Consider the following 15,720-nt stretch of genomic DNA (forward strand, 5'->3'; position numbering starts at 1 on the left):
TTTCATGCGAAATCATTATTACGACCTTGAGGATAAAAAAATGCTGTCTTTGTCCTTTAACTTCTTCATTAATCACTGTTTCGGTTTTCCAACTTCTCTTGTAATTTTCTTTTTCTATACATTAAATTTTAGACATTCAATTATTAAATTAACTTAATAGTTTATATATGTAGTAAGAATTGTGCCAGGTGAATGAAATTATCCAAATCAAACGGGGTATAACTGAAATTTTATAAATAATAATTTTCAAATTTTTATTAATATATTAAAATTTAATGAAATTACAATCATAATATCAAAATTTAATACAAGTTTGATATAATTTACAATAAATAATTCTATATTAAATGATGCTTTTATGTATTTATTATATAATATCTCGCTTTGTTGATTAATATTTCAATCTTCTTCTATATTTTACATATTATTAGTCAATATAATAATAATAAAATATTTTTTTATGCATCGAAAATATTTTACAATCTCTGCAACTTAGTAATATATGTTTATTTTGTAAACTCTTGACAAAGTGCACGTGACCAACATCTTTTATCACTTCATTTTACCGTTGACCCACCCGCTTTCAACACAACTAAACTCACAGGTTATACAAGCTACCCCGTTTCACGGCATGGCCAATTTGCTCCATCGATCAACCACGCGACAAGCTAATGGCTTTTTCATTTCAAGGGAAAGCCTCAAACACTCAGACAAATCTACAGGCTGCGCCGGTAACCATTTGTATCGGTGTAGAAGCCGCCCCAGCCACAGGTGGACTGTCGCTAAGCCTAATGCCTTACCTGGACACACCCTCCTCCCTGACCCAAACGGTGCAAGCCTTAGATCCGAGCCCATTATTGGCACGTCCTCTTCCAAGAAACGGTCTGGATTGAACTCCCACGGGTCCTTCCAGATTGATGGGTCGTGGGTTATGGCCCACATGTTGACCATCGCCGTCGTGCCAGCTGGGATGAAGATTTTGTCGATGTGGACGTCGTGGACGGCAAGGCGGGCCCAGGAGAGTAGTGGGCCAGGAGGGTGCATTCTTAGTACTTCTTTGACAATGGCTTGGAGGTAGGGAAGGTTAGGGATATCGGAATCTTGAAGCTGCCTGTGGAAGCCTATGCAAGTGTCTAGCTCTTGGTGGGCTTTTGCTTGGATTTCTTGGTGCATAACAATTCTAGCCATGATCCACTCCAGAAGAATAGCAACTGTGTCTGTTCCCCGGAATATCATTTCCTGGAGAAGGGCCACGAGACATTCATATAATAAGATTTTTCTTTATAAATTCATTGTTTACATTTGAAATGAACAAAATGAGTAGCTTTAATAAAAAAGAAAGCAATTTTATTATTGTGTCAATACTCACCTTTAATTATAATGTAAAAATAGATTTCACGACGCACATGAAAACCACAAGCGAATCCATAATATATATACTCAAAAAGATAAAGTTTTTAATTTCAAAAAATGTATTCTAAAAAAAAATAAAAATAAAAATGAAGATAAAAAAGAATAAAAATAAAAATAAAGATAAAAAAGCATACTAGAGGTCTCCTATTTGGCCAACACGAAGCATATAAGAGGTCTCCTATTTGGCCAACACCCTATGTACAGAGCTGGTCTGGTCTGGTCAGCCATCAAAATTTTGCTTGGATTGGGCATTGCATCATGCAAAATTTCTTTCAATCATTTCAAAAGTAAAGGGGAAGTTTGTCAATGATATATATATACAATAATTGACAAAGGAAAGTTAAAGAATACGACTTCAAACATAAATATTTTTTATTCAAACTCAGATTTATTATAAATTAAAAATACAAATATATAAAATTATAAATTTTACTAATTTAATATATGAATATCTCAATAATTTTTTTTTTATTAAATTTACGATAATTTAAAGAATTTTTTTTTTATTTAAGAAAGTTTTCTGTTTGAAGTCAATAGAGATGATCGTTGTTCCCATGAAAAGAAACTAAAAAGTTATGGGGAAAGAGTCCTTACCCACAGAACAGGCACCATATCAGATTCACTTAGCTGCTCCTGTTCAGGCAAAGATAGCAAGGCACTAAGAAAGTCACTTCCACTACTAAAATCCCCAGCTGCTTTTCTCTCTCTCACAATTTCACCCACAACACAGTTAACCTTGCCTGCCAATTTATAGCATCTTCTCTTCACTCCATGAAAGTCCAAAAGCTTTAGCGGAAAATAATCCTCCAAATTAAACTTTGTAATTAACTCATATCCTTCTTTAACCATGGCGCTTAATAGCTCCTCCCTTTCTGAACAGGCGTAGTTGATCCCAAAAACGCTCTCCATTACATTACTTAAAGAACCCTGTTGTAATATCCCTCTCAAGACTGCAACACCTCTATCCTCCATCTCCTTCCTCACTTCCATTACCATTTCATCAGCCAAACGTTGCCTTAGTGGTTCTAAGGTAGAGATTCTCCTAGGGGAAAACATGTAGTTTGCTGCAACTCTACGCAGGTGTCTCCAGTAGTTCCCAGAGGGAGCAAAACCAATGGCACGTTCAAACATCAGTAAACGAGCTGATTCTTTTAGAGGACGGTCAGAGAAAGAAGACCCAGAAAGGATTTCCTTGGCTGTGTCTGGATGGCTACTAATGACCACACGGGTTGTGCCTAAACTGAATGCCATGAGCCTGGTTACACCTAATGAGCAAGCCATGGCAGCCAATTTGCGATGAGCAAGTGAACCCATTTGTGGTAGGATGCCTAGTATAGGCCAACCAGTTGGACCACCGAGTTTTTGATAATGGTAATTTCTCCATGCAAAGCCTCCAGGAACTAACCAGTAGTTCAAAGAGAAAACAAACAAAGATAACAATGAGAAAAGGAGAGTGATGGGCCATGGAGTTTGATAAGCGCTTCCTAAGCAAAAGACTAGGAAAGAGAGGTTGATTAGCATGGAAGTCTTCATTTGAAAATTTTAAGGGAGATGATGATAAAAGGAGCTAAGAAGAAATGCTTATAGAATCGCCTAGCAGTGATGGAAGTTTGTCATGGGAGGAATTGCATGCGGGTATATTTGTATAAATAGTGGTGCTAGTGGGTAAAGTGTGTGGTTACTTTGCCAACCTTGATTAGTTGGTTAATTAAAAATACTCAACTCCTGGTTATGAGCTAAGAAATTACGACAAATGATGACTATATATTATTAGCCAAGCAAATATACACACTCAAGTACCTCACACATGCACTCCCATAAGAATGTGACTAGAAAATTCACAGGCAAAATGCATATCTCAATTTAGGAAAATTTTGAATTTAAATACCTCTTTACAAAATGAAGAAAAAAACAAATGATAATATAGAAAACAAATGATAATATACCTCTTTATCATTTAAAATGATAGCGCCTTTAAAACGTGAAAACTCATTTGAAATGTAACCAATTCATTATCATTTTATTGTGAATATACAAACTTATCCTAATAATGCAAGGTACGAAATGATAAGATTGATTGATGATTGATTTTTAGGTTTCTCATTGAATATGCAATTGAAGATGTGATGAAATGCGATCATAAAACCCTTTAATTTTAAAATTTTGTATAATTAAATTATTTTAATTAATCTCAATAGTTAGTTTATAAATAACACACTGATGCAAACATTTTAAACTAATAATAACATGGACAATTTCTGTTGTTTTTGGGATATAAAGTCATTCTAATCAGTTGTTACACATCTAGCGTTTCATTATCTCGTATAACTGAGATTTTTTCATGGTTAATTTATCAAGAAAATTATAGCCTATTTTATCATTGTCATATAGGGAATAGAGAATTATCCATATTACTGTTACTTTGAATTGTATGAACTGGCTATTGAAAGTGAAAAGAATTTATTGTATTTTCAAATTACTAGTGGATTTTGAATCTATCGGTAATTTGTGAGATATAAAAAATTAGGTGTTTAAATTACCAATAAATTTTAAAAACTATTGATAAATTTCAAAAGGCAAATTTCACCTTTTTCTTATATTTTCCATCATTTTCTTCACTTTTATTTTTTTTTCCATTTTTGTTACTATAAATTTAATACCATTTTCCCTCACATTATAATGCATTTCTAATATTATTAGTCATAAAATTAAAAATATATTTACAATAAAAAATAATTTTAAATCTAAATAAATAAAATTTATTATTTTAATTGAAAATAATTAAAAAATTAAATTACCAATGAATTTACTAAGTTTTTAAATCAACTAGTAAATTTACTAACGGATTACAATATTTAATATTTTTTATTTTTATTTTTTATTGATTTATCAATAGGCTTGAAATATGTGGGTAAAAAAAATTACCAACGAGGTAATCTTTTGATAAATTCAATTACCAATGAATTTTATAGGATTATAACAAAAAAAATCTGTTGTCCATTATTAATTCTTAAAAATTTTGTACTGAAATGTAAGGCAAATGCATAGAAAAATCACATGCACATGTCTCAATTTAATTAGGAAAATTTTAAATTTAAATAACTCCTTTTTTTTCTTTCTAAAATGAAGTAAAAAAAAATAATAATAATAGAAAAGAAATTCTCCTTTTCGTTAAATACCTTTCCTCTAAAAAAGAGGCATACATTTATCACTTAAAATGATAGACTTATCCAAAAAGTGATCAATTCATTACCATTTTATCGTGAATATTACAAACTTGTCCTAATAATGCAAGGTACGAAATGATAAGATTGATGATTGATTTTAGGTTTCTCAGTGAATATGCAATTGAAGATGTGATGAGATGCGACCATAAAAAGGAAAGAGTCTATGTGCTCTGCTTTTCTTTTACTCATCATGCCTTCTATTATATATTTTAAAATTGTTTAAACATTATGTTTTAAAAGTTTAATAACAAAAAAAATTTTGATAACTATCCTGAACTTATCTAGTTGTAATATTACAGTCTTTCAACTTAAAAATATAATATAAAACCCCATCAATTTTTAAATTTTACATAATAAAATCCCTCTAATTTCTAATTACCAGTTTTTTAATTATATACTGACCTGTATAGTTTCAGTATGGAGTTTAATTAGTATTTCTCTTTTCTTTCTTTAATCATGTATAAATTGAATCATTTTTTCTCTCAATAGACACAATAATTTTTCATGTGTAAAGAGAATAATTTTACACTTTACATAATAGATGAGAGAAAAATATTGACTAAGCGTTATGCGGGAGCTATTTACATCAATTTCTAGTTGAAAAATCAATAATTGAAAGCTAGAGAAATTTTACTGTTTAAAATTTAAAAATTTTGAGAGTTTTATGTTATATTTTAAAATTAAAGTAATGTAGTGTTACAACTATATAAGTTCAGAGATAATTATTAAAATTTATTCCAATATTACAGTACTCCAAGATTCATTAACAAATAATTATTTAATTATACACTAATTAAAATAATATCACATGTTATTTTTCAAGTAAAAAAGAAAATTTTAATCCAATGAAATTTAAAAAATGAAAATATTTTAACGTAGATATCAGAATTTAAATGCTTATAAAAAAAAATAGATTTTAAATATTGAAGATTATAATTTTCTCCGTATATTAATAAAAATATAAAAATTTATCTTTAATAAAAATACTTTTCGTTAAACATATATGTATTAATAAAATTATATATAAAATAAATAAGATTCACGTATATATCTATCCCGATTGCAATAAAGTCTAGATGATAAATTTTCCCCATAAATCCATATTATTTGTTAATATTGTTGGATGTCTACGAATCCAAGTTACAGGTAAGGAAATGATGGGCACATTTGAGATGTTAGGAGAAGTAAAGGCATGAAACGACAGTAGAACCAATCCCACGGCTTCCATCCACATGAATGACAAAAAAGGGAGGAGCCCATGCATGCATGCATATGCCCATCCACCAGCATCCAATCCATATTCATATAGCAACTCACAAGGAAAGCTTAAATGTATGCTCAATACAGGAAGCTGTAAGTGACCGTATACGATGCATGTCAATTCCAAGGCAAAATCATGAACCTCAAATATTGAGTCTGTGTTGTCTGTACCCTCTTTACTCACTCATTTCAAAAGAAAATTTCATTCCTGTGGACCACATTTGTACTCTTAATTAGCTTGAAGGGTTTGTTTTAATTTCTATTGGATTAATGGCTAATCTTTAGGTTTCCATTGGTAAGGAAATTTGCCCATTAATTGTTTGCTTTTTGGGATGTTGACAAAAGGATAATGGTCGATGCTCATCTTCTTTTCTAACCAATTAAGATCTATTGGATTAAGCAATAAGCTTTTTTTATATCGTATTATCAAAAACTTTAGCATTTCTATTTGAAAAAGGCAAACCATATTAGAAAAGGAAGATGATTATGTCATCGATCATGGAATTAATATCTTGAGACCATATAACAATAATCAGATTTTTTTTTTCTTTGTGAATTTTATATTATAGAGGAATATCAACTATTACTAAAGTTTTTTTTTTAATTGTAAAAGAAAGAGCTCTTTTAGTGTTACATTTATTGCATGGTGGCCTGCGATTAAATAATTTCATAATATCTATCATCGAGCTATAACTTATAGTCAATTTACTCACTATAGATAATAGAGATAATAATTAATTTCAAAGTTAAAATAAAAAATTGAATCGAAATTAAATATATTTAATACTGAAAATTTTTTACTAAATCACCACGATTGATAATATAATTAAAGAATTTTGATACATAAAATTAACTTGTGATAATGTTTAATTATAATTAATTTTTTTTTTTTTGAAAAAGATGCATCACCCACTTGGTAAAGGAGACCACAACTTGCTAAATTTCCTAACTAATGAGTAATGACCCAATAATTTAAGAACAAATGAAATAGGAGTGTGTAAAGAAAACCATTGGTTCTTGTACTGGGCAGAAGCACATATGGCATTGGGCGTCGTAGTCAGGAGTGCCAAGTGTAAAGAATATAAAAAGGATTGTACCCTTTCTCTAATTCTAGCTTCCCAATAATGGCGGTTCCACTTTGGTATAATGGTACCTTGAAGTCACCTCTGTTTCCACTCTTTTGCCGTTTAGCCGACGCGTCGGTGCCTAATGTCCATCGTCCTCGAGTGAAATGACACCCATTTTCTGGTTTTTTTTTTTTTATTTACCAGAAATTCAAGAACCTAATCAGATTATGTATTCTCTGATGAATTTCTGTACAGCCAAGATGTGCAGAAAGACAAGAGCTATGATGATTCCAACTTTGAACTCAACTGGATAAGGATAATCTATCTGATTCAGAAAATGGTAATATTTTATAATTTTACTAAAGATTATAACCTTTTTCAAGAAAGCATTATTAAATTTTTATTCTAAGAATAACAAGTAATATTTTTAATATAAAAAAAATAATTAAATTGAGTTTTAATTTATTAATATTTTAATCATTTTCTAAATCGTAAAATCTGGAACTTTTGTTAATATGAGAAGCAAATTAAAAATTGAAAGTTTTGATTCATTCACTAAAAGCACATTTGGACATTTTCTATGCTAATAATTTAATATTTAAAAATGCTATTACTAAAAACCAAATGGTATCTTATGATTTAGCCTTTAAGTTATAATAAAATCATAATTTACTTTCTTTATTTTTTATGAAAATTAAATTAATCTCTAAAGTATGGTTTTATTAATAAAACAATTATTCTATTGAAATTCACCGATCAATCACATTAAAAATAATTTAATTCATATAGTCTTAATATTTAAAACAATTTAATGATTAAATTTAGGTTAACTCTTTTCTATTATGGTTGATTAAACAAAACATTGCTCATAAAAAATAAAAGAATTAATTATAATTTTTATCATATTTTACATACTAAATTATAAAATATACTTTTCACTTTTTATAATAATTTAGTTCATATAGTCTTAATATTTATAATACTTTAGTAGCTGACTGATTCAATTATAATTTATTGACAAAAACATACTTAGAGACTTACTTATTTCTCATAAAAAAATAAACTATAATTTTTATATTTTTCATAAACTAAAATTATAAAATACCCAAAACTAATAAGTGGATGTGGACAATCGAGTATCCACTGCCTTCTACCGAAATCTACAGTCCCACAGCCGTTTTGGTGCGGTACTGCCAGGATTGTTGGTCCCACCAATGATATTTTGTTTAATTTGACCGTTTAACTTTAATTTCTTATTTTAAATTAACTCTGATTACACCAATTAACACAATTTAGATAATAATATTATTAAAAATTACAAATGAAGTAATTGAGCAACAATTTTACCTCAGGAGGCACCCACCCTAACTAATACATCCTTTCCACCGATACCAAATCATTAGCAAGTAGATGTGTACAAACAATCGGTTCGGTTTCGAGTCGAATTAAATTGATAAAATTAAAAATAAAAAATTTTAAAAATCAAATCAAACCTATCACTAAGAGGGAACCGAACTAAACCAAACCGATAAATATCAATTCGATTCTGTTTTAAACAGATTAAATTGAATTTTGTAAGATTTCATATTTTCAACATTAAATTTCATTAACAAAAATATAAAAATAACTTAGAAATTAGAACTAAAAAATCTTGAGGTTTTCTTAATATATATATATAATTTCGATTCGGTTCGATTTTTTTATGAAAATAACTAAACCGAATCGATTAATCAAAATTATCAAAATTTATAAACCGAACTAAACCGATTGAATTTTAAAATCGAATTGATTAAACCAAATTAACACAAATCGATTTAATTTTCCAGTTTAGACCAAAATCTGCTCACCCATATTAGCAAGAGCAGCTTTATTTGACACAAAATATGACCAACGACGACAACATCACCAGTACCCACTCCGTATCCCTAAGTTTATCTTGCCTAAGCTCAAGGGGACTGCTCAGCATCCCTGTGGAGCAAACAAATTTGTCAAGGCTAGCCCATGTGCATGAACATGCTTTCTCCATAACCCAGAAAAAGTAAAAATTTCCTTAAAGCTGAGAAATGGAAAGGCATAAATTACTTGAAGCAGCAAGGGCAAATCTATCAGATAAATGCAAATACCAATACTATTATTACGTTTCATCACCTCCAGTAGGGTCCTCCACAGACTACCAATATGTGAACACCACGACTTTCTCTTACATTCTTTATTAAACAAGCATGATTTTCTCCTACATTCACCATTCTTACTAAAACAAACCCAACATGCTTCCACCCAACTAAGTACTTGGACCGATGAAATTTCTTTATTTTAGTATCAACTTGCAATAATATGAATGCTTTCTTTCCCCCCACAAAGCATGCAAGATTATTGGGGCCTATAACTAATTCTGCATTATTCATTGGTAGATATAAACCACTCATCAGAAAAAGTTAATGATGACACGCGGATACTCCCTTCCCCGCAAAATCTCCTAGCCCTTCATTATTGAAAGACCTACGGGTCATATATAAACATAAAATCCACTAAGTCTTGTATTGCTTCAGCAGCATCCAATGGATGGGAGAACCACAAAATAAAAGAGAAACAAATCTAGGACAAAGACCATCAATAGAAATTCGACCAACAGGAACCAATGAAAGAGGATGGACTCAACCACTGCAAAAGTAAGTCGTCTTTGCGGCAGAAACAAAAAAAAAAAAATCATTATTTAGTACAACTTCTGGGAGCATCTCCTCCAAGAAATCCTTATAAAAACTAATCAAAGTGGAATGCCTTGTAAACTTCTATTAATTTAACATTATCATGCTACTTCCTAACAACATATCTAGGAATTTGTTCCCACTATCTGGTGTTTTAAAGAACATATCTCTCTCATTCTCTTTTGAGATTTGTTTCCACTAATAGAAAGGCATCCACTCTGAATTTGCCAGCTTTATCCAGCACTTGATTCCATTAAGATTTAAGAGAAAGTGGTGGGCCTGGTCCTGAAGTAGCTTAGATAATCCTTGAATTTGATCTCCACTGCCTCTTAGAAATATATTCCACATCGTCATATGTAACAAGATTCACCACACACTATATGTGAACTTCAAGATTATACAAGAAGAATCCTGCTGCTAGCCTAACACCAAGAGCAGTTCAGTTACAATGACCACCTTCGATAAAACTGCACACATACAACATTGATAATAGCAACAGCAATAAAACCACTCACTCTAACATGGCTATCTAATAGATAAAATAAACCAAACATGTAATCCAAGTAATCCAGCTACCATATTGACTGTAAGTAAATGAAGAAGTGAGGAAGAGAAATGGGATTGAAGTTGAACAGAAGCATCAGGCAGTGAATGGGCCAAAAAGAATCTTCTAAAGAACCAATCAATAGATATGATATCTTTCAATTACATTTAACTGCTACAATGAGAAGATGTGTCTTAACAGAAATCAATGTTGCCCACAAAATTGGATTCCAGTAGTGAAGAAGCAATTAAGGCAAAGATGGATCAAAGTAAGCTTCAACTAAACAGACAGCTTTTATCGTCTAAGCGTGGTGCATTTCTAGTTTTGGTGGATAACTTCTCATAGATAATCCTGGACATGCTAGCAACTAATACTATTGCTCCCTGCTTAAATGTTTAGGAAGATAAGCAAAATGCCTCAAAAGAAGAAGAAAGTTCAAATGGAAACAAAATTTAGTATGATGATTGGCTACATATAAAGCTCCATTTGGGATTATGTTGGGAGGCCAAAATGCTGCCTTTTGGAAAAGCATCATTTTAGATGCTGTAGAACAAAAGCAATTTAAAAAAATTGTTTAGTTGTTTTGCAATTCTTAGACTAAAACATCAAATTTAATTAAACCAATTTTTAGTACTTTCTAACTAACATATTTAAGAAGGTGCTTTCCTCAATAATAGCTCCATCAACAATGCTAAACAGACCCTAAATTGTTGACAAACATTCCCTTTAAAAGAATGGTCTGGTGGTTTATGGGATCGGATTTTCCCTGCATGTTTCCCCTATACCCAAAATTTAAGGTTCAAGGAGCATCTATCACAATATATAAAATGTAAAACAGAAAAAAAAAATATGAACACTAGATACAATGAGTAAATCTCCTTGGAGATTAGATTTGCAAAAGGCACATCAATAACAAACAAAGCCATAAATAGTGAACAGATTGTTCATGTGTCAAATGATTGTTTAACAAATAAGCAAATCAAAAGAATCTGAAGTTAAATAGAAATTCACACATCTGAGATTTAGTACCTGTTTGATATTGAGGTTAAAGAGCTAAATCTGCTTATCAGGACAAAAAAACAGCATCTTAGATGCTGTTGAAAAAAATAATTTTTAGTGTTTTTATGACTAAAACTTATCAAATTTAATTTTGAATTATTTTTTAATACTCTCCAATGAATACATTTAAAGAATTGTTTTTCTCAATAGCTGTTCCAACAGCAATGCTAACTCAATCAACAAGAAAAAGTACTAGATTCAGAAAACGTTTGAAAGTCGACAGAAAACCTTAAAAATAGTAGAATTCAGTAATTAACATTGATATGGTAGCTAGAAGACTGTGGCTGGTAAAAAAAAAAAAAAAAAAACATTGATTTATTATAAGCACATGAATGTCTGATGAGTGGACGTCTCAAATGAAGTCAAAATTTTATTTGGTGGAATGAAACAGAAAGGAGGTAAAAAATTTCTCAACATGTAGATTACAGCATAGGTATTATGTTGTTGCAGCTTCAAGCTTCTTTTTAAAATTTTTTTTTTTTTAATTTGCCCCCTCCCCATTTTAATATGGATACCAACTACCAAGCCTCTTATCACAGAGTCACTAAAGTGGTCCTTCTGTTCACAGAAGATTAAAGAATCAGAAGGTTTAAAGTTAAAAAAGTTGTTCTCCTCGTGAATTTGTGGGTTATTTCAAAAAAATCAAAGCCTTTGCTTTGTATTGCTCGCTGCAGTCTTAGATCTTTCTAAAGATGTAGCTCTAAACCAGGTTGAATGGGAAGAATAATACATACATATATTCAAACCTAAAAAGTTTTGGATCAAGCTTAATTGAGTTGAGTTTCATATTGTGCATTTACTATTCTATTTAAGCTTCAGGTTCTTTCCATATGCAGAACAATTTGACTTCTTGTTTCAATAAAATATAGAATTTGAACCAACAAATCAAAATGAGAAGTTAGAAGTAAACAATCAGCAACTAGGTTTGGAGGGTGGGAAATGGGTGAACAAGAAAAGAGGAACACTCAATCAATGGTTGGAACTCAACCACATAAATACCAATTCCTAAAGTATTAATTCCAAGTGAAACACAATAAGCTCACAGTCCAAATTGCATGACATATATTTGCCATTATAACCAGGTTACTCTCCTGTCTCCATTCAATGAAATCAAATCAAATAGTTTCTCCCACTTCAACCACCACTACCTGTTTAATGGAATTCAAATTATCACAACTTCACTAACCTAAGCACAGCAGATGAAATAGGGAGAAAGGAAAGCATAATAGATTGATTACACACAATAATGGCAAAATTTTGCACAAGAATAATAATCATGCTAACAAAATTAGCAATGAAGAAACAGAAGATTCAAAATAAACATGTGGAATGCATTGCCACATGCAGAACTCAATCAACTACGTGACATCCTGTCAGAATTGTTTGATCAACACCCAAAAGCATTTGGCATTTACTTTATGGCTTATCTTGAAGGTGGAGAACCATGGGATCTTGCCATTCCCACCAATGTAACAATTCCAACTACAAGGATTATCCATCCAAAAATGTCATATTTCAAATCACTACTCTTCTTATTCTTCTTGGAACCCTGAAATACAAATTTGGAGGGGAAAACAATAAAAGGAGGTTCAAAGAAGATGCTAACAACACAAAGTAAAGATTTGAAAAAGTATACAATATAAACTTCAAATTATCATATTCCCTCACGTGGTTGGAAACTACTTAACAGTGACTGCAAACTCCACCCATTCCCACCCATCTGTAACTAATCATAATGCTTAAAGTAGATTAAAGCCTTGAATTTCTTGCACAATATATGAATGGATGTTATTATTCTTTTTATATATTTTTAGACATGCCACACCCAATACCTCATGTTTGTTTCCAGATTGGAATCAAGGCTGAGTTGAGTTGGTTCATAGGGATTACCAATGGTGCTTTGACTAAATAAAGGAGATGCAGCGCTCAACCATCTCTAAACCCAACAACCCCATGCAAGGCTGTGTAACCGTGCAATACCAAGATAATATGTTCTAGAAGAACAATTGAAGATGACATGCATATGAAGTAGAGACCACGAGAATGAAAATAATGGGAATTCTTGATATGTAAATAGCAACCAACTAATATAGGAAAATTAACAGGCTAAAACTACACCTATAGTGGGTTATAAGTCATAAGACTCACAACACTAGCCATGCTTCAGGCTAATTTGCTGGATAAGACTTTTCAACAAGAACAAGAACAGGAATTAATATTACTCAAGCCAGAAATTCAAAGCACAGCAGACTAAAAAATGTGCTAAATTCTTCAAGTAATTACATTTAGTTCCATTGGATATTCCCATAAGCAACACAATCCTTTTTACTACAGCAATTTCTTGCCCTGAATTGTGGTAAACTTTCAAAGTTGCAGGTTAGGTGGTTAAGTTCCTATTCTGTGCTGACCAAGACTCTTGATCACAAATCTTATGAATTTAGGTAAAACATGATAACAAACCATACCCATTTTCCTATTTTGACTTTCCCCAGTTACCAAATATCTCTTTTCTGAAAAAAAATCTATACACAACAAAATTATTAGGAGAAACCATATATGAAAGATATAATGTTAAAATCAGAACAGATTATGTTTAAATACTTGTTTATCTTTTGGTGAGGAGGATAATGACACTTCTTTTTCCCAAAGGCAGTGCTAAAGCTGGAAAAAAATCTTGACAATGCATGTTTTCACTCTAAAAAAATCAACATCCCGCACCTTTGCATTTGAAGAAGCAGAAGACCCTCCACCATAGTTTGTTGACTGATTCCACGCTCATGAATCTCCATGTGCAGCTCTGTTGCCCAACAATAAATAATCAACACATTAATATTTATAAAATATGTTACACAAAGTAAGAACACTAAGTACTCTTGATTTATTTATTCTGTTCAGGTGCTGAGTTACAACAAAACCATTAAAAGTTTGGATGATCTCTTGGTGACAGATTATCCCTTTGTAGTTTGTACTCCTTAGCAATTTGAATTCCGTGAGAGCAGGCAAGCATTAATCACTATTTTTTGAATATCAACCTTGAAATTGCACAAATATTCAAAGAGAAATTAACACACCAGCCAATTGCAGAAGTAATTCCTCAATTGATCCCATGAATAGTCATCTCAAAAGTTGCAAAAAAAAAACTCGAAAAAAAAAAACAAATCAACAAATTTGAAAAGGTAACACCTCAAATAGTCAAATAATTGCAACCTCTGGGTTTTCAACATTGCTCCAAAATCAAGTATTAGGTGATCCCCACTCTAATGCTCATATTTGATAGAGGGCTATATAAGAAAGGTTAGCAAATATCATAACAGATCTTATTAGCTTCACAGCTACCATATTCTATTCACTACAAACAAAAAGGGGAAAGGCTGCAAGTAAGTATACCTTTGCAGTGACTTCTAGAGATTTGTGATAAGGGTCGTTACTGGGTTCCTGCATTGCCAAATTGCACTCATAAGATTCTTGTGAGAACCTAAACATTGTACCAAAATATAACATGAAAACATTAGAAAATTACCTCGTCTACAGCTTGTTGGAAGTAATCAGATGCCTTGTCGAAATACTCTTTTGCCTCAACAAGGTCAGGAGTCAGAATTGCATAAGAGGTATTAGCATTTCCAATGTACCATAAGGAGTCAGCCTTGGCAGGATTTATCACCAAAGCCTCCTCCAACTTCGAAATGGCATCTATAGAAATAATATCCACTCCATCAACCTCAAAACCACAAAAGCAAAGCTATAGCAATCGTTAATTCTGATTATAACTAATAAGATACCATTTAACATCTTTTACGGTCTGAAATTGCCACAGCTCAATCAAAGCTTCACCCCACATAGTCAGATTCTGCATACATAACCCTTTCTAAGCAACAATTCACCAAACGATAGTCGTAGAAGTCCAGACAAATCAAAAGCAATATCAGCAATTTAAACAAAACTACTCTTATAACAGTATAAAACAGTCCTCCACGGTAAAAACCGAGCAAGCATGTTTGTGAGAGAGTGGCTCCAATAAAGTACGTAGACGGTAAAGGAAGAAGATACTAACATCAGCATCGAGAGGATCCTCAGCGTATGTAGCTTCAGCTGACTTTCAAGCATGCTTGAACATCAGGAGCCGATCGAAGTCATCTTGAGAGAACTCCATTGTCTCTGTTGCAAGCTCTAGGTCTTCAGTTAATAGAACAAATAGAGAAGCAGCGAGATGAGCGGAGACTGGAGGCAGTGACTGCTAAAGAAACTGCCCGGTAAGCGGTTTCCAAGCTTCGCTTCGTTCACACGAGTGATATGATGCCGTCGCACGAGTCAAGTGTTGGACTGTTGGTCCGCCCCAGCCTCATCCTCGATCCCCAGGCCCAAGTTCTTAAATGGCTGTTTGGGCCGTCGCGGCCCTCCGATTAAAGGTTGAATAATACGTTTTCAACGATTACATTAGGTTATGC

At 31.9% G+C, this 15,720-nt stretch overlaps 2 protein-coding genes across 2 annotated transcripts; both read right to left on the bottom strand.

The window, feature by feature from the left end:
* Window positions 1–437: 437 nt before the first annotated feature.
* Window positions 438–3,036, bottom strand: LOC110638131 (cytochrome P450 78A5). Its single transcript, XM_021788575.2, has 2 exons — window positions 2,008–3,036; window positions 438–1,239 (listed from the first exon to the last, which is right to left on the bottom strand). Exons 1-2 carry the CDS (start codon window positions 2,944–2,946, stop codon window positions 625–627), a joined length of 1,554 nt encoding a protein of 517 aa, XP_021644267.2. The 5' UTR covers window positions 2,947–3,036; the 3' UTR covers window positions 438–624.
* Window positions 3,037–9,708: 6,672 nt separating this feature from the next.
* LOC110638149 (mitochondrial import receptor subunit TOM20) lies at window positions 9,709–15,320 on the bottom strand. Its single transcript, XM_021788601.2, has 5 exons — window positions 15,055–15,320; window positions 14,796–14,965; window positions 14,663–14,710; window positions 13,994–14,072; window positions 9,709–12,824 (listed from the first exon to the last, which is right to left on the bottom strand). The coding sequence occupies exons 1-5, from the start codon at window positions 15,062–15,064 to the stop codon at window positions 12,808–12,810; spliced, it is 324 nt and encodes a 107-aa protein (XP_021644293.2). The 5' UTR covers window positions 15,065–15,320; the 3' UTR covers window positions 9,709–12,807.
* Between the last annotated feature and the right edge of the window lie 400 nt (window positions 15,321–15,720).

This window comes from Hevea brasiliensis, chromosome 7 (assembly GCF_030052815.1).
Source record: "Hevea brasiliensis isolate MT/VB/25A 57/8 chromosome 7, ASM3005281v1, whole genome shotgun sequence".
Taxonomy (NCBI): domain Eukaryota; kingdom Viridiplantae; phylum Streptophyta; class Magnoliopsida; order Malpighiales; family Euphorbiaceae; genus Hevea; species Hevea brasiliensis.